This window comes from Mesoplodon bidens, assembly GCF_964165515.1.
Source record: "Mesoplodon bidens genome assembly, chromosome: 2".
NCBI lineage: Eukaryota > Metazoa > Chordata > Mammalia > Artiodactyla > Ziphiidae > Mesoplodon > Mesoplodon bidens.
In genome coordinates, this window is record NC_138177.1 from 142,825,973 (window position 1) to 142,851,288 (window position 25,316).

Here is a 25,316-nt window from a genome sequence, read left to right on the forward strand (position 1 = left end):
GGTTTAGGCCCAGTGCATTGGAGGGTGTCTCCGAATGTAGAGGTAGGGACCTGGATGGGGGTGTAGGGGCAGGGCTTGGGCTCTGAGCAGCAGGAGGGAGGCTCCCAGGGCAGAGGTTTAGGCCTGGGGTGCCTAAGTGGACTGGGAAAGTACTGGCCTGGTTCTCTTCCGTTCCTTCGTGCTCCTCCCCACCATCTTCCCCAGGGTCTCCACCGTTGCCGCTGGACACCTAATCATGGGTTGGTCCCTCTGGGTGTAGGAACTCCTCCCCTTCCCCAGCCACCCCTCAGGGGTGCTTGTCCCAGAGGTCCGGCCTTTACTTTTGCTCCTCCTTCCCTCCCTCCCACTCCCTAAGGACCCGCTCTGCTGGAGAGGGCCTCAGTGGGCAGAGGATCAGGCCCAGAATCTCAGCAGGTTCCTGGGGGCTCAAGTGGGCAGGGGAAACCTGACTGGCCACGTTCCCTTTTGATCCTCTGCCCTCCCAGTGGTTCCCTAATATCCTCCTTCTGGCGTGGGATCCCTTACCCTCCCCCAGCCTCCCCTCAAGGGCACCAGTCCCATCCCACCTCCACTTCTCCTCCCCCATCACTCCCCCCATGCCCTACATCCTACCCGGTTGCTGGGGGTTCCCCCTGTTCCCTTAGGTGTCCGTGGTCCCGCACCAGTGCCTGGTAAGTGCCCTAGTTGTGAGGAGATGCGAATCCGTGCTCTCCTAGTATGCCATCTTGACCCTGCCCCCTATAAAATGATTTTGATGATAGCTCCCTAAGGATGTGTATTTTAAGACATAAGTGACATAATATCTCTAAAGCCCCTGGCACAATGCCAAGCCCATAGTGGGTACTCAATAAATGGTGGTTGTTGTTGCTGTTATTATAGAGGTAGAGAGTGCTTACTTGTTGAAAACACAAGCCAGTAGATGAGGCAGTGTTTAAAATGAGGAGAATAAGTGATTACCTCAGGAGGTAAAGTGATGGAATGCATAGTATGTTATTAATCATGAATTAAAGGGAACATTTCATTATGTTGGAAAGGGAAAGACATTAAGAAGCCTTCACTGAATATTTGACATTTAAGTTACAACTTCAGGGATTAGAGTTTCACCAGATGGATACAAGAAAGAGGTCATGATGTGAGTAATGATGTGGAGACCCAATATCGCATATAGTCTTTGGAAGCTGCTGACTATTTAACTATGGATATCTGCCCCAGATGTTATGGGGAGGGAATGGTTGGAGGAGGGCCTAAAAAGGCATGCTGAAACTAAATTGCTGTATATTCCATGTTAAGAAGGTGGTGCATTATCCTATTGGTGCCATTGAAGGTTTAAAACAATTTTTTTATTGTGGTAAAATATACATGACATAATATTTACCATTTTAACCATCTTTAAGTGTACCGTTCAGTGACATTAAGTACATTCACATTGTTGTATAATGATCTGCAATATCCATTTCCAGAACTTTTTCATTAACTTATATTGAAACCCTGTATCCATTAAACAATAACTCCTCATTTCTCTCTCACCCTTGCTCCTGGTAACCACCGCTCTACTTTCTGTCTCTGTATTTGACTATTGTAGGTGCCGCATATAAGTGGAATTATATATTTGTCCTTTTCTGCTTATTTCACTTAGCGTAACGTCTTTAAGTTTCAACCATACTGTAGTGTACAGTACGTGTCAGAATTTCTTTCCTTTTTAATGTTGAATAATATTCCATTCTATGTAGTATATACCATGTTTTGTGTGTCCATTCATCCATGGATGGATATCTGGGTTGTTTCTACTTTTTGCTATTGTGAATAATGTTGGTATGAACATTGGTGTAGAAATACTTGTTTGAATCTTTACTTCCATTTTTTTTGTGTATATACCCAGAAGTGGAATTGCTGAGTCAAATGGTAGATTTATGTTTAATTTTCTGAGGACCTGCCATGCTGTTTTCTGCAGGGGCTGTGCCATTTTACATTCCCACCAGTGATACACAAGGGTTAAATTTCTTCATATCCACAAACTCTTGTTGTTGTTTTTTCTGTTGTTGTTGTTGTTTTGATAATAATCATCCTAGTCGTATATCATTGTGCTTTTGATTTGCATTTCCCTAATGATTAGTGATGTTGAGCACCTTTTCATGTGCTTATTGTCCATTCATATATCTTCTTTGGAGAAATGTGTATTCAAGTCCTGTGACCACTTTTGAATTGGGTTATTTTCTTGTAGTTGAGTTTAAGAGTTCTTCATATGTTCTGGATATTAATTCTGTATTATACACATGACTTACAAATTTTTTATTCCATTATATGAGTTGCCTTTTTACTCTATTAGTAGTGTTGTTTGATACAGAAAAGTTTTTAATTTTTGTGAAGTCCAATTTGTCTATTTTTTCTTTTGTTTCCTGTGTTTTTGTTTAATATCCAAAAAATCATTTCCAAATCCAAGGTCATGGAGCTTTTCTCTTTTGTTTTCTTCTAAGAGTTTTATAATTTTCCTCTTATGTTTAGATCTTTGATCCATTTTGAGTTAATTTTTGTATGTGGTGTAAGACAAGGATCCATATTGCATGTGGATATCCAGCTTTCCTAGCACCATGTTTTGAAAAGGCAGTTCTTTCCTATTGAATGTTCTTGACATTTTTATTAAAAATCATTTGACCTTATATATGAACATCTATTTCTGGGCTCTCTTATTTTTTTTTTTTTGCTTTATAACACATTTAATCAGTTATACATATACATATGTTCCCATATCCCCTCCCTTTTGCGTCTCCCTCCCACCCTCCCTATCCCACCCCTCCAGGCGGTCACAAAGCACCAAGCTGATCTCCCTGTGCTATGCGGCTGCTTCCCACTAGCTATCTACCTTACGTTTGGTAGTGTATATATGTCCATGCCGCTCTTTCACTTTGTCACAGCTTCCCTTCCCCCTCCCCATATCCTCAAGTCCATTCTCTAGTAGGTCTGTGTCTTTATTCCTGTCTTACCCCTATGTTCTTCATGACATTTTTTTTTCTTAAATTCCATATATATGTGTCAGCATACAGTATTTGTCTTTCTCTTTCTGACTTACTTCACTCTGTATGACAGACTCTAGGTCCATCCACCTCATTACAAATAGCTCAATTTCATTTCTTTTTATGGCTGAGTAATATTCCATTGTATATATGTGCCACATCTTCTTTACCCATTCATCCGATGATGGACACTTAGGTTGTTTCCATCTCCGGGCTATTGTAAATAGGGCTGCTATGAACATTTTGGTACATGTCTCTTTTTGAATTATGGTTTTCTCAGGGTATATTGGGCTCTCTTATTTTATTTTATTGGCCTCTGTGTCTGTATTTATGCCAGTGCCATACTGTTTTGGTTACTGTGGCTTTGTAGTAAGTTTTGAAATCAGGAAATGTTAGTCTCCTAGCTTTGTTCCTCTTGTTCAAGATTGTTTTGGCTTTTGGGGTCCCTTGAGAGTCCAGGTGAATTTTAGGATCTTTTTTCCTATTTCTGCAAAACAAAAAGTCATTAGGATATTGATAGGGATTGCATTGAATATGTAGATTGCTTTGGGCACTGTTGACATCGTAACAATATTAAGTCTACCAATCCATGAGCTTGGAATATCTTTCTCTTTTTTTTTTTTGCGGTACACGGGCCTCTCACTGTTGTGGCCTCTCCCATTGTGGAGCACAGGCTCCTGACACGCAGGCTCAGCGGCCATGGCTCACAGGCCCAGCCACTCTGCAGCACGTGGGATCCTCCCAGACTGGGGCACGAACCCTCATCCCCTGCATCGGCAGGCAGACTCTCAACCACTGCACCACCAGGGAAGCCCAGAATATCTTTCTCTTTATTCATGTCTTCTTTAATTTCTTTAAGCCATGTTTTCTCTTTTTCACTGTACACCTCTTTCATCTTCTTGGTTAATTCTTAAATCTTTTATTCTTTTTGATGCTATTTTAAGTGGAATTATTTTTTTTCAGGTTGTTCATTGTTAGTGTATAGAAATGCACATGATTTTTGTGTGCTGATTTGTATCCTGCTAGTTTGCTGAATTTGTTCATTAGTGTTTTTTTTTGTTTTTTTTACATCTTTATTGGAGTATAATTGCTTTACAATGGTGTGTTAGTTTCTGCTTTATAACAAAGTGAATCAGTTATACGTATACATATGTTCCCATATCTCTTCCCTCTTGCGTCTCCCTCCCTCCCACCCTCCCTATCCCACCCCTCTAGGTGGTCACAAAGCACTGAGCTGATCTCCCTGTGCTATGCGGCTGCTTCCCACTAGCTATCTGTTTTACGTTTGGTAGTCTATATACGTCCATGCCAATCTCTCACTTTGTCACAGGTTACCCTTCTCCCTCCCCATATCCTCAAGTCCATTCTCTAGTAGGTCTGTGTCTTTATTCCTGTCTTACCCCTAAGTTCTTCATGACATTTTTTTTCTTAAATTCCATATATATGTGTTAGCATACGGTATTTGTCTTTCTCTTTCTGACTTATTTTACTCTGTATGACAGACTCTAGGTCCATCCACTGCATTACAAATAGCTCAATTTCGTTTCTTTTTATGGCTGAATAATATTCCATTGTATATATGTGCCACATCTTCTTTATCTATTCATCCGATGATGGACACTTAGGTTGTTTCCATGTCCTGGCTATTGTAAATAGAGCTGCAATGAACATTTTGGTACATGACTCTTTTTGAATTATGGTTTTCTCAGGGTATATGCCCAGTAGTGGGATTGCTGGGTCATATGTTAATTCTATTTGTAGTTTTTTAAAGAACCTCCATACTGTTCTCCATAGTGGCTGTACCAATTCACATTCCCACCAGCAGTGCAAGAGTGTTCCCTTTTCTCCATACCCTCACCAGCATTTATTGTTTCTAGATTTTTTGATGATGACCGTTCTGACTGGTGTGAGATGATATATCTCATTGTAGTTTTGATTTGCATTTCTCTAATGATTAATGATGTTGAGCATTCTTTCATGTGTTTGTTGACAGTCTGTATATCTTCTTTGGAGAAATGTCTATTTAGGTCTTCTGCCCATTTTTGGATTGGGTTGTTTGTTTTTTTGTTATTGAGCTGCATGAACTGCTTGTAAATTTTGGAGATTAATCCTTTGTCAGTTGCTTCATTTGCAAATATTTTCTCCCATTCTGAGGGTTGTCTTTTGGTCTTGTTTATGGTTTCCTTTGCTGTTCAAAAGCTTTGAAGTTTCATTAGGTCCCATTTGTTTATCTTTGTTTTTATTTCCATTTCTCTAGGAGGTGGGTCCAAAAGGATCTTGCTGTGATTTATGTCATAGAGTGTTCTGCCTATGTTTTCCTCTAAGAATTTGATAGTTTCTGGCCTTATATTTAGGTCTTTAATCCATTTTGAGCTTATTTTTGTGTATGGTGTTAGGGAGTGATCTAATCTCATACTTTTACATGTACCTGTCCAGTTTTCCCAGCACCACTTATTGAAGAGGCTGTCCTTTCTCCACTGTACATTCCTGCCTCCTTTATCAAAGATGAGGTGACCATATGTGCGTGAGTTTATCTCTGGGCTTTCTATCCTGTTCCATTGATCTATATTTCTGTTTTTGTGCCCGTACCATACTGTCTTGATTACTGTAGCTTTGTGGTATAGTCTGAAGTCAGGGAGCCTGATTCCTCCAGCTCCGTTTTTCTTTCTCAAGATTGCTTTGGCTATTCGGGGTCTTTTGCGTTTCCATACTTATTGTGAAATTTTTTGTTCTAGTCCTGCGAAAAATGCCAGTGGTAGTTTTATAGGGATTGCATTGAATCTGTAGATTGCTTTGGGTAGTAGAGTCATTTTCACAATGTTGTTTCTTTCATTCCAAGAACATGGTATATCTCTCCATCTATTTGTACCATGTTTAATTTCTTTCATCAGTGTCTTATAATTTTCTGCATACAGGTCTTTTGTCTCCTTAGGTAAGTTTATTCCTAGATATTTTATTCTTTTAGTGCAGTGGTAAATAGGAGTGTTTTCTTGATTTCACGTTCGGATTTTTCATCATTAGTGTACAGGAATGCCAGAGATTTCTGTACATTAATTTTATATCCTGCTACTTTACCAAATTCATTGATTAGCTCTAGTAGTTTTTCGGTAGCATCTTTAGGATTCTCTATGTATATTATCATGTCATCTGCAAACAGTGACAGCTTTACTTCTTCTTTTCTGATTTGGATTCCTTTTATTTCCTTTTCTTCTCTGATTGCTGTGGCGAAAACTTCCAAAACTATGTTGAATAATAGTGGTGAGAGTGGGCAACCTTGTCTTGTTCCTGATTTTAGTGGAAATGCTTTCAGTTTTTCACCATTGAGGATGATGTTTGCTGTGGGTTTGTCATATATGGCCTTTATTATGTTGAGGAAAGTTTCCTCTGTGCCTACTTTCTGGAGGGTTTTTATCATAAATTGGTGTTGAATTTTGTCGAAAGCTTTTTCTGCGTCTATTGAGATGACCATAGGTTTTTCTCCTTCAGTTTGTTAATATGGTGTATCACATGGATTGATTTGCGTATATTGGAGCATCCTTGCATTTCTGGAATAAACCCCACTTGATCATGGTGTATGATCCTTTTAATGTGATGTTGGATTCTGTTTGCTAATATTTTGTTAAGGATTTTTGCATCTATGTTCATCAGTGATATTGGCCTGTAGTTTTCTTTCTTTGTGACATCCTTGTCTGGTTTTGGTATCAGAGTGATGGTGGCCTTGTAGAATGAGTTTGGGAGTGTTCCTCCCTCTGCTATATTTTGGAAGAGTTTGAGAAGGATAGGTGTTAGCTCTTCTCTAAATGTTTGATAGAATTCGCCTGTGAAGCCACCTGGTCCTGGGCTTTTGTTTGTTGGAAGATTTTTTTTTTTTTTTTCCGTTACGTGGGCCTCTCACTGTTGTGGCCTCTCCCGTTGCAGAGCACAGGCTCCGGATGCTCAGGATACACAGTCTCAGCAGCCATGGCTCACGGGCCCAGCCGCTCTGCAGCATGTGGGATCTTCCCGGATTGGGGCACGAACCCGTGTCCCCTGCATCAGCAGGCGGACTCTCAACCACTGCGCCACCAGGGAAGCCCTGTTGGAAGATTTTTAATCACAGTTTCAATTTCAGTGCTTGTGATTGGTCTGTTCATATTTTCTATTTCTTCCTGATTCATTCTTGGCAGGTTGTGCATTTCTAAGAATTTGTCCTTTTCTTTCAGGTTGTCCATTTTATTGGCATAGAGTTGCTTGTAGTAATCGCTCCTGATCTTTTATATTTCTGCAGTGTCAGTTGTTACTTCTCCTTTTTCATTTCTAATTCTATTGATTTGAGTCTTCTCCCTTTTTTTCTTGATGAGTCTGGCTAATGGTTTATCAATTTTGTTTACCTTCTCAGAGAACCAGCTTTTAGTATTATTGATCTTTGCTATCGTTTCCTTCATTTCTTTTTCATTTATTTCTGATCTGATCTTTATGATTTCTTTCCTTCTGCTAACTTTGGGGTTTTTTTGTTCTTCTTTCTCTAATTGCTTTAGGTGCAAGGTTAGGTTGTTTATTCGAGATGTTTCCTGTTTCTTAAGGTAGGATTGTATTGCTATAAACTTCCCTCTTAGAACTGCTTTTGCTGCATCCCATAGGTTTTGGGTCGTTGTGTCTCCATTGTCATTTGTTTCTAGGTATTTTTTGGTTTTCTCTTTGATTTCTTCAGTGATCTCTAGGTTATTTAGCAGTGTACTGGTTAGTCTCCATGTGTTTGTATTTTTTACAGATCTTCTCCTGTAATCTATATCTAGTCTCATAGTGTTGTGGTCGGAAAAGATACTTGATGCAATTTCAATTTTCTTAAATTTACCAAGGCTTGATTTGTGACCCAAGATATGATCTATCCTGGGGAATGTTCCATGAGCACTTGAGAAAAATGTGTATTCTGTTGTTTTTGGATGGAATGTCCTATAAATATCAATTAAGTCCATCTTGTTTAATGTATCATTTAAAGCTTGTTTTTCCTTATTTATTTTCATTTTGGATGATCTGTCCAATGGTGAAAGTGTGGTGCTAACGTCCCCTACTATGAATGTGTTACTGTCGATTTCCCCTTTTATGGCTGTTAGTATTTGCCTTATGTATTGAGGTGCTCCTATGTTGGGTGCATAAATATTTACAATTGTTATATCTTCTTCTTTGATTGATCCCTTGATCATTATATAGTGTCCTTCTTTGTCTCTTCTAATAGTCTTTATTTTAAAGTCTATTTTGTCTGATATGAGAATTGCTACTCCAGCTTTCTTTTGGTTCCCATTTGCATGGAATATCTTTTTCCATCCCCTCACTTTCAGTCTGTATGTGTCTCTAGGTCTGAAGTGGGTCTTTTGTAGACAGCATATATATGGGTCTTGTTTTTGTATCCATTCAGCCAGTCTGTGTCTTTTGGTGGGAGCATTTAATCCATTTACATTTAAGGTAATTACTGATATGTATGATCCTATTCCCATTTTCTTAATTGTTTTGGGTTTGTTATTATAGGTCTTTTCCTTCTGTTGTGTTTCTTGCCTAGAGGAGATTCTTTAGCATTTGTTGTCAAGCTGGTTTGGTGGTGTTGAATTCTCTTAACTTTTGCTTGTCTGTAAACGTTTTAATTTCTCCATCAAATCTGAATGAGATCCTTGCTGGGTAGAGTAATGTTGGTTGTAGGTTTTTCTCCTTCATCACTTTAAATATGTCCTGCCACTCCCTTCTGGTTTGCAGAGTTTCTTCTGAAAGATCAGCTGTTAACCTTATGGGAATTCCCTTGTGTGATATTTGTTGTTTTTCCCTTGCTGCTTTTAATATGTTTTCTTTGTATTTAATTTTTTGTTCATTAGTTTTAACATTTGTTCTTAGACTCTTAAGGGTTTTCTATCTCTCACCTGGACTATTTCCAATTTGTCTCACTTCTTGCCCTGCCCCATCCCCCCACCCAGTCTTCTTCATTTAGTAGCCAGAATTGTTCTTTTAAAGTATATCATATTACTTCCTACTTATAGCCCATTAGTAGCTTCACAACTTAAAATAAAATTCTAAGCCCTTATCAAGTTTCATGAGGTTATACAATATTTGGCTTCTAGTTAACTTTTAAGTTTCATCATGTTTCACGGTCACCACTTTGTTACTCAGCCTCAGACATATTGCTCTCTTTAAATAAGATTAGGTACTTTTTTGCCTCTGAGTCTTCGCATTTACTGTTTTCTGTGTCTTGAATGCTCTTCCTCCAGAAATTTAAATGTCTCTCTTCTTCACTTTCAAGTCTCTTCACCTGTTTAGAGTGGCTTTCTTTGTCTACTCTATTCTAAAATAATACCATCTTCCCAACAGTCTGTAGCCTCTTACCCTGTTTTATTTTTCTTAATAACACTACCTGACATCATAATATATATTTATTTATCTGTTGTCTGTTTTCTCTAACTAGAATATAAGTTACAGAAGGGTAGGGATTTAATTGATCATATTTATGATAGAGGATATATGAAGATATCAGGTTGACATGAGGATGATCAATGATATGAGGATATAAATGAGAATGTTTGATGGAACAGTATCCTAAAGGAGGTAGAATAGGCTTATTTTAAAAACATATATTTATTTATTTATTTACTTTTATTTATTTGGCTGCGCCGGGTCTTAGTTGTGGCAAGCAGGATTGTTGCAGCATGCGGGATATTTAGTCACAGCATGCAGGCTCTTATTGCAGCATGCGGGATAGCATAGACAGAAGAGTGTTCATTGTCTTTTATCCTCTTATTTTCAATCTAGAAATAAAGACAATTTTGTTGCATGTTAATTTTGTATCATTTTTTCATTAAGTATATTGCTGTTAATACCTTGGGTAAATCCTAAAAAGAAAGTAGTCCTGAAAACTTAGATGCTCATCTAAGATGTAGTTTATAGTTAAGGTTGCAGAAACGATCTCAGAAACTTATAAAAACAAAGTTATCTTACTTCCTTTGTTTGATTATTCTGTACCATAGGTAAACTTGATTTACATTAAGACTGAATATGGTAACAAAGAATAGAATTAGGAATAGACCAAAGTCTTTGTTTTACTATATTGAGTTGGGGAGGGGGAAAGAATAAACTACTTTTGATTATTCTTTTGGGAGCTCCGTATCTCAAAAAAAATAAGAGATTGTTTTTTGACTGAAATGTGATAATAGAAAATGTTTTTGTTATAATGTTAAAGAAATGGTATGGTCTGTTATGTTGAAAATGTATGGAATAGTAGGATGTGAGCTGGTGGGTGGTTTTCTTCTTTTCTTATTTTTCATGTAGCTTTTGCAGTTAGCATGTAGTTTTTAAAATCAGAGTAATCAGTTAATTTTAAAAATCACTGTGCATATATAATATAGTCCCTCTTCAACTCCTTGCTTTAAATTGGCTTTCAAACTTTTAGCAGAATACAGGTTTTGTGTTTTTTTTAACATTTTGCCTAGTTTTGTATAAAATAACAGCGAAATCAGTTTTAAATGGGAGCCAGTGTATCAAATACATGGCGATATTGTTTAGGATGTTTTCCTGTGACCATTTAATCTGGTACTGTACATGCCAATCAGAGACATTCAAGACCTTCTGCTATACCTAAGACAGTCTCTCTTGGCTGCAACAAAATGATCAGCTAAATGTTGTTACTTATGGAATCTTGGCTTTGATGTAGCATTTCAGAATTTATGCAGACAGTAAAGTAAAACAGGTTTTATTTTTTAAATGTTTAATAGCAACCTCCCCCACAGCACCTCTCATTCTTTCAATCCTGCTTCACAAAGGCAGGGATCTCTGTCTCTTTTGTTCAGTTCCATATCCTAGGTTTCTTAAATCTGGCAATAGAAGGTGCATATATATTGATTATGTCCTTCTCTCCTAAATACGAGGACATTAAAATAGAAATCTTTTTTTATATTGTTGTTGTTAAACGTCACACTAATAGGAAAAACAGGAAGAAAGTGAGCTTCGTTCTCTGCCACCTCCTTCCCTTGCCCACTTGGCTGCTTTAAGTGTTGCAGTTATTGAATTAGCAAAAGAACAAGGAATAACAGATGATGACCTCAGAGTTCGTCAGGAAATTGTGGAGGAAATGTCAAAGGTTATAACAGCATTTTTACCAGGTACAGCTTCATTTTATACTTAATTTTTAAAATGACACAACTCTTCCTCTTGCTTCCTCTTGAACTTAGGGTAAATTCTTAATGTTTTTCTCTTTTTTTCTCCATCTTCAAAGTAGATTAATTTAATTATTTGTAAATGACTTTTGGGGGGAGATATTTCAGAAAAGGAAAACGGAGAATTACGGCACAGCATAATTTTTGTAATAAGAAAAAAAGATTTTTATAATGTCAGATACAAGATTAATTGCTTAGTACTTGAATATTATATTTTATATTAAATTTTCAGTATCATTGACTTCTGAATGGACATTTTAGTCATATTTATTTCAGTATATGCAGTTGAACTAGTTACTGAATAAAATTCCTATTCCTTGATAGTGGGGAAAATTAATTTACTTTAAGGATGTTAGAGGTAAAATTTATACTTTTATTTCTTTTTTTGACTCTTGATCTTTCTTTACAGAAAGCTTATGTTTTTGGCACAAGAGGAAGTTGGGTCAGGTTTATTGTAGACATTTATGTATAGATTATTTGCTTAGCCCTCATCATTTTTTTGCATTAATACTGAATTTAAGTAAATGGATATTAAGTAAGACTTGTTTCTTAACACCAAAGGGATTTTAGACAGTTGATAAATTATAATTTTATATCAAGCCATTGTGAGATTTATAAGAAAGAATATAAAATTGAAATTGAAATTTTAATTTTTCTTTATTATTTCTATAATGTAGTTTTCTATCTAAAACACATTGATACTAATTTAAATTATACATAGGAATAATTTACTTATTATTATAAGAATAGAAGTGAAATATTTATGATTTTAATGACTTGGATGACTTTCAGACATTTTGTGAACTTGAAAAGTAGACTTTTATATATTCAACTGAGTACAAACTTAACACTTCCTAACATACTAAACATCTCATGATCAGTCCCAATCATGTTATTTTTCAACTTGCCCTCTGCTGAGATCCTTTAAAAATTTACCTTATTATGATTTTTTTTTTTTTTTTGCGGTACGCGGGCCTCTCACTGTTGTGGCCTCTCCTGTTGCGGAGCACAGGCTCCGGACGCGCAGGCTCAGCGGCCATGGCTCATGGGCCTAGCCGCTCCACGGCATGTGGGACCTTCCCAGACCGGGGCACTAACCCATGTCCCCTGCATCGGCAGGCGGGCTCTCAACCACTGCGCCACCAGGGAAGCCCCTTATTATGATTTTTGAAATAACATATTTGATAGTTTGCAAAAGATGTAGGTAGCATGTTATTATTCCTATTTATTTTGGTCTGTGAACTCTTGAAAGTCAGAGGGTTTTTTTTGGTTTTAGGTCTGCAGTATCAATTGACTTGGCTTCACTTTGTGTTTTTAAAGAGCATTGGCTGAATGTCTGTGATCCCTTCCCCATTTAAAGAGCTATTTCTTAAGTAAATATAAATATCTAAAAAAATATGTAGTTTGTGACAGTAGCTATAGCTAGGTTAGTACATTCTTTACTGTTACATATTAAATGTGAAACATACTTCTAGTTATTCCTAAATGAATTACTACTAAAATTTTGTTTAAACACTGAACTTGAATGAGTTATTTCTCTCTTCCTGAGCCCTATAACTGAAAAACATTTTTATTATTTTGTATATCAGTTAGAAAAGGGTATTATTATACTATAATTGCTGTATTAGAATTGGAAGACACAGAATTGAAATATATGCAATTTTCCTATCACTGTTTTTTAAAGTTCTCATATTTGCATGCTGTTTCATGCTATGATATTTTTCCTTCATTTCCAGAGTGTTCACTTAGGTTGTATGGCTCATCTCTGACTAAGTTTGCTCTGAAAAGTAGTGATGTTAATATAGATATAAAATTTCCTCCCAAGGTAAGTAATTAGACAAGACCCTTTTCTGTATGGTTCTTAATTAGTACTTGGTATTGTTTATTGATTATCTTTTTTAGAGAAGATATAGGGGAATATAAAACTCTGGCTTGTAGAATGTTACCATCATGATTTAACAGTGCTTTTGGAAATTACTTTTTAGGTGTCAGACATAGGTGGAATTAAAGAAAATAAGGGAGAAAAAAAAAGGAAGAAGAGGAAGGTGGTCAAAAAGGGAACATGCTTGTATTTGAACGTATTGAACAGTTATTGCTTATGCTAAGCAGTATGGAAAGAGGAAAGAATTTTGAAATTATACATCTGTAGATGTTTAAATCTTGGCTAAAATGAGCAAGTTACTTGACCTTCTTGAGCCTCAGTTTCTAATTTCCAAAATAGGAATAATAACTTCAATATTAGATAAGTGATATATACCAAGTATTTTTGTATAGTGCCTGGTACATTATAGGTACTCTTTTTTTTTTTTTTTTGCGTTACGCGGGCCTCTCACTGTTGTGGCCTCTCCTGTTGCGGAGCACAGGCTCCGGACGCGCAGGCTCAGCGGCCATGGCTCACGGGCCTAGCTGCTCCGTGACATGTGGGATCTTCCCGGACCGGGGCACGAACCCGTGTCCCCTGCATCGGCAGGCGGACTCTCAACCACTGCGCCACCAGGGAAGCCCCACATTATAGGTACTTTTAATAAGTAGTGGCTAGGACCATTAGCAAAATACCAATATTGTTTAGCATTGCTAACATTGCTTATTTACTGACATATCAAACATTTAAAATAATCAGTTGATATTTTATGTGTTTTTAATTTTTTGAATAAGTTTATGCTCAAGGAGGTTTGATTTGGGTGAAAATTTGATGTTTTAATTTCTAGTCTGATATAGTCATTAACTTACAAGTAAGGTATGATTATTAAATACTTTTTAAATAGCAGCAAAGTACACATTTAAGCTAAATATTTGACGTGCTTGTTATTTAAAGTAGTATTTTAATCTAAGACTTTTGGCCATGCTGCCAGTTGTCAATATCCCTTAAATTTCTTATCTCAACAACTTCTCTTTAGAAATCATTTGGTAAACTGATTTCTTTTTTCATTTGTTTTGATATGAAATTACAGAATCTTTTCTCACTCTAAGAACTCACTAATTCTAGTAGTGGTGCTGGAATAATAGCACTGTATGATTTATTAGATTCTACTTCCTCCATGAACAAGATTTCTTAACATAAAAGTAGAACACTATTCTGTTTTCATTATTTTAAAATACAGAGCATGATTTTACTTGTATTTAATGAAATTGAATTATCTCTAAAGTTCTGAAACTTGAACTTTGAAGTTAGTGTATTTATTAATTTAAAACTTCTTTTAGATGAATCATCCAGATCTTCTGATACAAGTGCTTGGGATTTTAAAAAAAAGTGGTGAGTTTCTTTTTAAAGTTGTTTTTTCTAAAGAAAGTTCTTTAAAGATATGTGCATTGTGTTGTTTATGTATGCCTAAGCAAGTTAAACTAAAACTGCTAGCATATTTGCGTCATTGTATTGCATATGTATTTAATAGGTGTACTAGAACATTTACATGTTGGTTAGATCAAAAGTATCATATTTAAAATTGATGTATTAAAAACGATTGCCTTTTGGGTAATTTCAAAATGTTGCCTTTGAGTATTATGGATGCTTCTTGTGTAAAATGAGACAGAAAACCTGTAATCATTAGGAGATTGTTGATGAAGGAAGATTTAGGGAGAGACTTGGGGAAAAAATGTGTGTATGCATTGAGTAAATATGTTTTTTCCCCACTTAAAACAATGTTAATCATTTATAGTACATCAACCAAATTATACCTAGTAAGTCTTTCATATGTGGCTCATCTGTCTGGATTGATTTTTATGTAAAAAGACATTCATATAGGTAACAATACTTTTTAAATAAAATTTTTAAAATTTACAACTTTCTCAAAGCGGGTCCCAGGTCATGTAGTACAGTCTGGAATATTATTTCCTTGGTTTTATTTACTGCTTTTCTTGTTATATAAAGTAAATGCTTAGGAGCTCAGAATCTGAAGCCAGACTTTCCAGGTGCAAATTTTAGTTGTACCACTTACTGGTTGTGTGTCCTTTGACAAATTACTTAAGTGTTAATGCTTCAGTTTTCTCATCTATAAAATGGCAATAACATAGTATCTTTTTGATGAGAGGGTTGTTGATGAGGATGAAATGGGTTAAGCCATAGCTTAGAAAAGTACCTGGTTTACAGTACCTTCTTATTAAATTTCTGCTGCTGTGATTGTTATTATTATTACTATTGTCATCTTAAATTTTATGAATCATAATGACCTGTCAAAAATATTTCCATTTTGGCTTAGAAGAGATAGCTTATTGATTTTAGCCATACCCTCTCATTGGCTCTAGTGTCAGTTCTAAACTTCTTTTCTTCTCTCTGTCTGCCCTATCAGCTCTCTGTTATTTTTCAGCTTTTTGGCCATTTTCCTGGGATATTAATATTTAAGGGATGATTTTGGTCCAGTTTAACTTGTAAAGGAAGTTTTCTTCTGTAATAAATAGTTGACTCTCATTGCACAAAAACTCTAAAGCATAGTATAGATAAGTGTTTTTACCTCTTTAGGCTCACTAGACATTATCAACGTAGCAAAAATATTTTAAATATGTTTCCCACTAGAATACATGAATAGATCATCTTAAGTCACATAACATAGGTTTTTAAAATTCAGTCTGAATGTAAAATTGATTATTCCCTCCTTTATGCCCTCTGTACTCTTTAAAGACCTCTATCCTGTTATCTACAGGATTTATTTGTTTATATATTTGTTTTCCAAATCCCTAATTGAGCTCTTTGTATCTATTCATTGTCATATCCACCATGCATAATGTAATTCCTGACATAAAGTTCTTCAGCACATTTGTTTTGAATAGATTAATAATTCCAACAGGTACTACTAAGAGATTTTTTTTGAACTTCAAATGAGATGTTAATCCATCTATTTTTTTTGCCTTTTTTTTTTTTTTTTTTTTTTTGCGGTACGCGGGCCTCTCACTGTTGTGGCCTCTCCCGTTGCAGAGCACAGGCTCCGGACGCGCAGGCTCAGCGGCCATGGCTCACGGGCCCAGCCGCTCTGCGGCATGTGGGATCTTCCCAGACCGGGGCACGAACCCGTGTCCCCTGCATCGGCAGGCGGACTCTCAACCACTGCGCCACCAGGGAAGCCCAATCCATCTATTTTTGTTTAGATTAGATATTTTATGGCATGGGGCCTACCTTGGAGATGTAGAGAAAGACTTCAGAGTGGAAGTGTGCTTCACCTGTTAGTCCTTCCTTAAGAGCTTTGGCAGACTCCTCATATATTAACAGGAAATAGGGCCAGTAGAGTTAGCCTTTTACTGCCATAGATAATTTAAAAGAACTATATTGTCAAAGCATTGTAGGTTCTCATTTCATGACTCCTGTGGAAATAGCCTTCAGAAGTAAGTGGTGTCCTCTGTTTGCTATATCTATGAAGGTTTAACAACTTTGACTAGATTGTATATTTACTTGGAAATATTCAAACTTTTAGGGATGTTAAAACCTTTCTTCTTAAGGTAATTATAATGTTCGGACAGTATTTGGGACTCTGCCTGTCTGTGGTTTGTGATAATACAGCAGATGACACCAAGAGAGGTAAGTGATTCTGTTGTGTTGATGCTCGTAACGAGAAGAGTGGATTATCCCACAGAAGCAGTGAGAGTGATTTTTTAGAAGGAAACGATTACTTAATGTTTACCATAGAGCAAACATTTGAGAGATGTTGACATTAGCTTACATGTTTTATTTTTTTTCTTTATTAGTATTATATGTAGATGTGGAATCTGATTTTCACGCTAAAGTTCCTGTTGTGGTGTGCAAAGATTGGAAAAGGTCGGTAACAATGAAGAGAAAATAAAGTTTAAAAAAAAATTAACAACAACCAAGTATGCCGTGGATATCTGTAAGAGAGAAGAGTTTTGTTTTAGATTTCTCCTTGGATTAATTTGACTAAGCTAGTTTCTATTTATTAAAATTAGCAAGCCTGCTAAAAGCATGTGAACAAGAAATAGAGTTATTAGAGAGTTAAAAATAAAACATTCTAATGCAAAACTTTTCATTTGTTTATTCACCCAACAGTATTGAGCATTTACTATATGTTAGTACTGCTTTGCTTATTTCAAACATAAATAAGAAATAGACTCTCTTCTCAAGGATCTGTCTATTAGAATCTAGTTTTTAGTTCACTGAAATTCAAGGAGTCATTGAAGATTGATCTTCGCTTTCTATTCAGATATTTATAGGACTGAGAGCAACATGCCTTTGACAAAGGAAACTGAAATAATCGTATTTGAAACCAATGTGGGAGAGATGGAAACAATACGGAAATAATAATGTATTCTTTTATTGATTATTATTATTTCTTACATTTTAAGATTACTCTGTTTTCTTATTCAAAGCTAGAAGAATCTTTGGAGATCTAGTTCAACTTCCTTATTTTCTAAATTAGAAAATTGAGAGCTGGAGTGATTAAGTGATTTGTCCAAATTCAAATTATTCAGGGGAAAATCAGAATTGGAATAGAGGTATTCTGACTTCGAGTGTTTTTCCTACCACATTGTGTCAAATTGCCTCTGCGGCAACCTCAGTCACATTCTTTTCCCTGCCACAAAAATTTTCTTCTACAATTCTGTCACTCTGTTTAAGGTAGCTCCTATTTTCACTTACATATAAGCATTACTGTGGATTAATAGATAAATTCTTTCTGATCCCTAATCTGAAAATAGCATATCAATAAAGTCATGAAAGCTTGGATAGGAAAAATTAGAGTCAAGAAGTATAGCTAGTCAGTTCAGTATTTTTTTTTTTTTTTTTTTGCGGTACGCGGGCCTCTCACTGTCGCGGCCTCTCCCATTGCGGAGCACAGGCTCCGGACGCGCAGGCCCAGCGGCCATGGCCCACGGGCCCAGCTGCTCCACGGCATGTGGGATCCTCCCGGACCGGGACCGGGGCACGAACCTGTGTCCCCTGCATCGGCAGGTGGACTCTCAACCCCTGCGCCACCAGGGAAGCCCCAGTATTTCATTTTTTGTTTTTATCATGTGCAAAGCAAAAAGAATGGAGTAGGAAGGTTTGTTGTACTATTTGACATTGATGATATCAATGTCTTTCCCCTCACATAAATCAACTTTTGGTGAATCTTAATGCTGCTTTTGAAATTAACTTTTCATGAACTTAAATACTAAGTGAGGTTAAACTTTATTTCTGAAGTATAAATGAATAGTTAAAACATCTTTAATTTGTATGGAACTCTAGTGATGGAAATGATATATAGTTTTCTGTAAGCTCTAAGTTTATTAAAACATTTGTTTTTATTACAACTTCTTAGGTGTTAATTGTGGTTACTGGAAAGGATAGCCACAGGATTTGAAGTATTCTGGTTTTTAAGGTATTAGTACAGTGAAAATTTGTTTCTTTCTCATTCACAGTGGTTTACTTTGTAGAGTGAGTGCAGGAAATGATATGGCATGCCTCACTACTGATTTATTTGCTGCTCTTGGCAAAATGGAACCTGTCTTTACTCCCTTGGTGTTAGCCTTTCGCTATTGGGCTAAGGTAAGTGGAACAGAGGAAAAAAGTACCTAACATTTAAGATAACTGAGGCTTTTTCTTGCACTAACATGTAACATAAATCATAATAATATGGGGACAAAATAGTTATCTGTGGATGGAAAGTGGTGTGGCAGGTTCTGATAATGGACATGAAAATAAAGTTTCATAGGCATGTAGAGTTTATTAATATACTTTAGAATGTTTAATTATTATACTTTATTCTCTTTTATGCAGTGTAGAAATATTCTTTTTCACATCTTGGTATTTGAGACTCAAGTTTTCACTCTTATTGTAAGTTAAGGTTGTAAGGTTGTAAGATATGGTTATGCAAGTTAAGATTCTTTTGTTAGCATATTTTTTTCCCAGTCTCTGTCTTAGAACATTATTCTCTTTCCTCTAAATTATTGGTAACCTGCAGCAATTTCTTTCTTTCTTTTTTTTAAAAAATGAATTTATTTATTTATTTTTGGCTGCGTTGGGTCTTTTGTTGCTGCGCGCGGGCTTTCTCTACTTGCGGTGAGTGGGGACTACTCTTCATTGTGAGCGGGCTTCTCATTGCGGTGGCTTCTCTTGTTGCAGAGCACAGGCTCTAGGCGCATGGATTTGGTAGTTGTGGCTCACGGGCTGTAGAGCTCAGGCTCAGTAGTTGTGGCACACGGGCTTAGTTGCTTCGTGGCATGTGGGATCTTCCCGGACCAGGGTTCGAACCCCTGTCCCCTGCATTGGCAGGCGGATTCTTAACCACCGCGCCACCAGGGAAGTCCCCCCTGCAGCAATTTCTGAATGGCCAGCTGCTAAGAATTCATTATCTAAGTTTCCTAAATTAGAATTAACATATTATTAAATACTGTGGTTCCCCCTGTGCTCCAGGTTATCCCTTGGAGGTGGTGAGGAGTGGTAAATATCAGTCCAAATGACTAGAGAGAGAGAGATTTTAGTTTTTTTATATAGTATTCATCAGTGTAGTATTCATTACTTGTTAGACTAATGATGAGTAAATTCTCTGTCTTACACAAAGAAGATGAATTAGTGGGGTAGTGGTGGAATGATAACTTGAGAACAAAAACAGCCAAAGGATCCTTTTAGAAATATTTTGTCTCGACTTTTGATTCTCCCCATAGTTGGGACAGAACCAGCTGTCTGAGTAAGGAACAGCTTGAAAAGTATGGAACAGTCAGAAAGCCTAAGTTGGGGTGTCTTCATACCTAACACCTTTGTGTTTGCTATTCCCTTCATCTAAAATGTTCTTACCCCACATATCCAGAATGGTTCACTCTTTTACTTTTTTTCGAGTTTCTGCTCAAATTTCATCTTACCAGAGTCTCCTGGACCACCGTGTATAAAAAGCATTGCCTCCATCACTCTCTCTGCCTTTACCCTGCTTTATTTTGTTCATAGCACTTACTGCCACCTTCCATATATATTTGTTTGTGGTCTGTTTTCTTCCATGAAATTATAAACCCTGCAAGGATAGGAATTTTAGTCTGTTTTATTTATTCATGGCTGGTCCTAGTGCTTCTTATTTTACTGTGCCAGTGCAGAGTAGGCATTTAATAAATATTTGTTGAATACATGGCCCAGTTCTTCAGAAAGATTGTTAATCCTTGGAAGTGACTGGGAGCAGTGAACCAGTCTGAGGGAGGGTGAATCCCTCCTCTTATTTATCTCATTATATTCTGTGCCTAGCATAATGCCTGGCATACTACAGAAATTTAGTGCTATGAAATGGAATAAACCAATTCCAACTCTAATTTTTATACTAAATATGTCATTTTGAGCAAGGCACTTCATCTATCTGAGCCTCAATTTTTCTATCTGGAGAGATTATTTCAAAAGTGATATGAGGGGGCTTCCCTGGTGGCGCGGTGGCGCAGTGGTTGAGAGTCTGCCTGCCGATGCAGGGGACACGGGTTCGTGCCCCGGTCCGGGAAGATCCCACATGCCGCGGAGCAGCTGGGTCCGTGAGCCATGGCCACTAGGCCTGTGTGTCCGGAGCCTGTGCTCCTCAACGGGAGAGGCCACAACAGTGAGAGGCCCGCGTACAGAAAAAAAAAAAAAGTGATTTAAGATAATGAATGAGAATATACTTTGAATTCTAAAATGCTACACAAATCTTTTTTGTTCAGTTGGCAAGTGAGATTATTTAAACAACGATAAGTCAGCAGGGACAGGACTGTTGTGACAACCCTAGTAACTAAAGTTTCTCAGAGTATGGGATGAGACTGGTAGACAAGGACTAGCCATTATTCAAGGAACTAAGTTTATCAACTCCAGGAAGGTTAGTGGCTTCATAAGGAATGAAGGAATAAATAGCTGCCTCTGGGATGGTACTGTTTAATTATGCCTTAATTTTTTAGTGGTCTTAAATAGTCTTAGTTTTCTCACACACTTCTTCTGTTCTTTTAAGTAGACTGCGTTAGAAGAACTATAAATGGTATTCAGCTTATTTTCATTTGGGAAAAAAAAAAGTGGCCTATAAACTTTGTTTCCTAAAGTGGCTCTTTGAAAAGGTTACTCAAATTTATATTGATTCTAAACATACCAATTAGTGAAGGACACTAAAGAACGTGTTACAAAGCTGGTTGCAGAGTGGTTCCTTTCTGTTTCCAACAGAACGATGTGTCTCATTTTTGGCAGCTGTGTTAGTTGCAAAGAGCTTTCCCCAGTGGTTTTCATTTTCTGAGTTTATTGTAAGAAACCTAGAAATGATTCCTCTCAAATAATTCTTCTCAAAGATTTTTTTCCAACAGCTTTATTTATCTTGAAGTTTTAATCCACATTGTACGTTATTTAGTAAAGCGCAGATTTTCCACAATTTGAGGGTTCAGAAAAATTGTAGTCTATGAATATAATTTATTCTTGTAATTGATATCATGAGATTGCTGTTGATTGTTCTCTGGCTGTCTCCACTCTTAAGCAGATATATTCTTAGCATTCTACTAATAAGAAATTGTTTTCTGGGAAAGCCTATTAATACTCTGGGCAGCAAAACTCTTAGCCTTATCAGTCCATTAGAGTCAAGTTTCCTGACTAAGAGCCACTTTTTGTGGTTAACATAAGAATTAATTTTAGCAATATCTGACATCTAAATGAGGTTCCTGGGGTTTTTACTTTATTTTTATTTTTTATTGTATATATTTAAGGTGTACAACTTGGTGATTTGATATATGTATACATTGTGAAACAGTCACTAGTCAAGCTAATTAACATATCTGTTACCTCACATAGTTACCATTTTAGTTACCATTTTTGTGTGTGTGGTGAGAAAACACTTGAGATCTAACTTCTTAACAAATTTCAAGTATATAGTACAGTATGGTTAACTATAGTCACCACGCTATACATTAGATCACCATAACTTATTCATCTTGTGTAACTGAAATTTTATACCCCTTGACCAACATTTTCCCATTTCCCTCTACCCCAGCTTCCGGTAGCCACCAATCTCTTCACTTCTAATTAGTTTGACTATTTTAGATTCCACATATAAGTGAGATATAACATTTGTCATTCTGTGCCTGTCTTATTTCACTTAGCATAAATAATGTCCTCTAGGTCTATCTGTATTGTCGCAAATGGCAGAATTTCCTTCTTTTTTAAGGCTAAATAATGTTTCATTGTGTGTATATAGCACATTTCCTTTATCCATTTATCTGTCTATAGACATTTAGGTTATTTCCATATCTTGGCTATGAGATCTCCGTGTTTTAAGAGCTCTCTGTTAAACTACCTCAGTGTTTTTCCTCTGTGAGATGTCTGATAGTGTTAACAGCTTACACGAGCAGCTCCTTATAGTTGCAAAGAAGTTTCTGGTTAACTTGACTTATTCATTAGGCAGCATACCCTTTGTCCTAATACCCTGGATAAATGAGAATTTATTCTAGTGGAATATTTCGAGCTCCTTTTCAAATTTATTTATTTAAATAAATAAATTTATTTATTTATCTCTTTTTGGCTGTGTTGGGTCTTCGTTGCTGCACGTGGGCTTTCTCTAGTTGTGGCGAGTGAGGGCTCCTCCTTTCATTGCGGTGCATGGACTTCTCACTGTGGTGGCTTCTCTTGCTGCGGAGCACGGGCTCTAGGTGCGCAGGCTTCAGTAGTTGTGGCGCGTGGGCTTAGTTGCTCCATGGCATGTGCGATCTTCCCAGACCAGGGATCGAACCCCTGTCCCCTGCATTGGCAGGCAGATTCTTAACCACTGCGCCACCAGGGAAGTCCTAAGCTCTTTTTAACAGTGTTTTTTAATCTTCTTTTATTTCAAATTATATTCTTAAATTTACTAAGCCATTAAGGCTTTAGTGATTATGCTACGTCTTTATTATGTAAAGAAGAAAATAATAACAGTCCAATTACAGGCTGATCTTAAGTAAATGCAGAAGTCTAAATATAATATAAGAAAGTGGGGATGTCCCTGGTGGCACAATGGTTAAGAATCCGCCTGCTAATGCAGGGGACACGGGTTCGATCCCTGGTCTGGGAAGATCCCATATGCCGCGGAGCAACTAAGCCCACACACCACAGTTGCTGAAGCCTGTGCGCCTGGAGCCCATGCTCCTCAACAAGAGAAGTCACTGCAATGAGAAGCCTGCACGCCGCAACGAAGAGTAGCCCCTGCTTGCTGCAACTAGAGAAAGCCCATGTGCAGCAACGAAGACCCAATGCAACCAAAAGTAAAATTAAATAAAAAACACAATATAAAAATATATATATAAGCAAGTGGAATATATTAGTGTATCAAAAGGTAATATACCATAACCATGCAGGATTTATTTCAGGAATGTAAGGCTAGTTTAATATTAGGAAATCTTTTTTTTTTTTTTTTTTTAAAAAAAAGCAGAGGATGCTCTTTTATTTTATTTATTTATTTATGGCTGTGCTGGGTCTTCATTTCTGTGCGAGGGCTTTCTCTAGTTGTGGCAAGTGGGGGCCACTCTTCATCGCGGTGCGCGGGCCTCTCACTGTCGCAGCCTCTCTCGTTGCGGAGCACAGGCTCCAGACATGCAGGCTCAGTAATTGTGGCTCACGGGCCCAGTTGCTCCGCGGCATGCGGGATCTTCCCAGACCAGGGCTCGAACCCGTGTCCCCTGCACTGGCAGGCAGACTCTCAACCACTGCGCCACCAGGGAAGCCCCTAGGAAATCTTTTAACATAATTTATTTTATTAACAATTTGAAGCAGAAAAAAACATCCTTGATGCTGATAAGGCATGTTCTTCCTTGAAAAAAAAGAACTCTTAAGTAAACTAGAAATGGAACTAAATGATAAACACTATTTTCAAAAACCCCAAAACAAAACAGTACCAAACATCATTTAAAAAGTGAATTACTCAAGCCGTATGTGTTAAAATAAGGAATATTACAAAGATGTTCATCAATTATGTTATACATTGTTTTGGAGATTTAAAAAATGCAACAAGGAAAGAAAATGAAGTAATGAATGTAAATATTAGAAAAACAATAAGATGTTTTGTTTGCTAATGATATGATTGTATACCTAGAAAACCCTAGTTAAAAGCTGCTAGAATTTGTGATGACTAAATACACTATAAACATAAAAAATCAGTAGCTTTTCTCTGTCATAAAAATAATCTTATAGAATAGAAGCAGGGAAAAATATTATCTTCATGACAGTGACACAAATTATAAAATACTAACGATAAATTTAATAAAGGTACAGGAAGAAAATTGTATTATTGAATGGTGAAAACAAAATCTGAACAAATGTATTTATTGAGCAAATATTTGTTCAATACTTCCTATGTAAGTTCTATGTAAGTTCTTCCTAAGTACTGTTCTTAGGTGTTGGAAACATCTAACAAGATGTACTGAGTCCTGCTGTCATGAAGCTTATTACATACTTTTGGAAGAATCAGCCAGTAAACAAATATATAAATAACACAATATCTGGTAGAATTTAGTGCCATTAAAATGAGGTGATGTGATAAGAGAGTTGACATTTCACTGGATGGTCAGGGAAGTCTCTTTGAGGATGTGATATATAAACTCTGACCAGCATAACCAGCCACTTGATCGTCTCAGGGAATAGCATCCAAGGGATAGCTAATAAAAAGCCTGTAAGGTGAGAATGAGCTATTAAGGAGCAGAAAAAGGCAAGAGTGACTGGAATGAAGCGAGTGAGAGTGAAAGTTGTAGAGGATGAGGTTAGACAGACACTTCCAGTGGTAAGGAACTTGTATTTTAATTACATTGGGAAAGCACAGGATAAGTTTTAAAAGCAGTATATGACTTGATGTGATTTATGCTTGGAAAAGGTCTTTTGGGGGTAAAGAGTAGAAATGGGGAACCCAGTGAACAGGCTGTTGTGGTAGATCAGCTAGAGAGGATAATGATCTGTGCTAGGTTAGAACGGATATGAAGCCAAGTAGACAGATTTGGGATAAGTTTTGGAAGTAGGACTTGCAGAGGTAATGGATGCAAGAGGTGAGGGAAAGTGAGTAATTGATGACAACTCCTAAATTTTTGGAAAATGCAAATACACCAAGTTATTGGATAGGGAGATGGTATCCCTAAAATGTAAAGTCTCCTTAAACTAACTTTTAAATGTACAGTAATTTCAATTAGAATTACCAAGAATTTGGGAAAAAAATTATAACGTAATCTTAAAGTTAGTATGGAAGAATAAATGTTTGAGAGAAGCCAAAATAATTCAGAA

At 36.8% G+C, this 25,316-nt stretch overlaps 1 protein-coding gene across 7 annotated transcripts in view; it reads left to right on the forward strand.

The window, feature by feature from the left end:
- The window catches only part of TUT4 (terminal uridylyl transferase 4), a 138,615-nt gene that overhangs the window by 61,541 nt on the left and 51,758 nt on the right, over nt 1-25,316 (forward strand). For all 7 annotated transcript variants that reach the window (XM_081225224.1, XM_081225227.1, XM_081225225.1 and 4 more), the window contains exons 5-9: nt 10,951-11,128; nt 12,919-13,007; nt 14,384-14,435; nt 16,856-16,925; nt 18,521-18,647. In XM_081225224.1, coding sequence (XP_081081350.1) covers nt 10,951-11,128; nt 12,919-13,007; nt 14,384-14,435; nt 16,856-16,925; nt 18,521-18,647 — 516 coding nt within the window. The remainder of the gene's footprint in view (nt 1-10,950; nt 11,129-12,918; nt 13,008-14,383; nt 14,436-16,855; nt 16,926-18,520; nt 18,648-25,316) is intronic.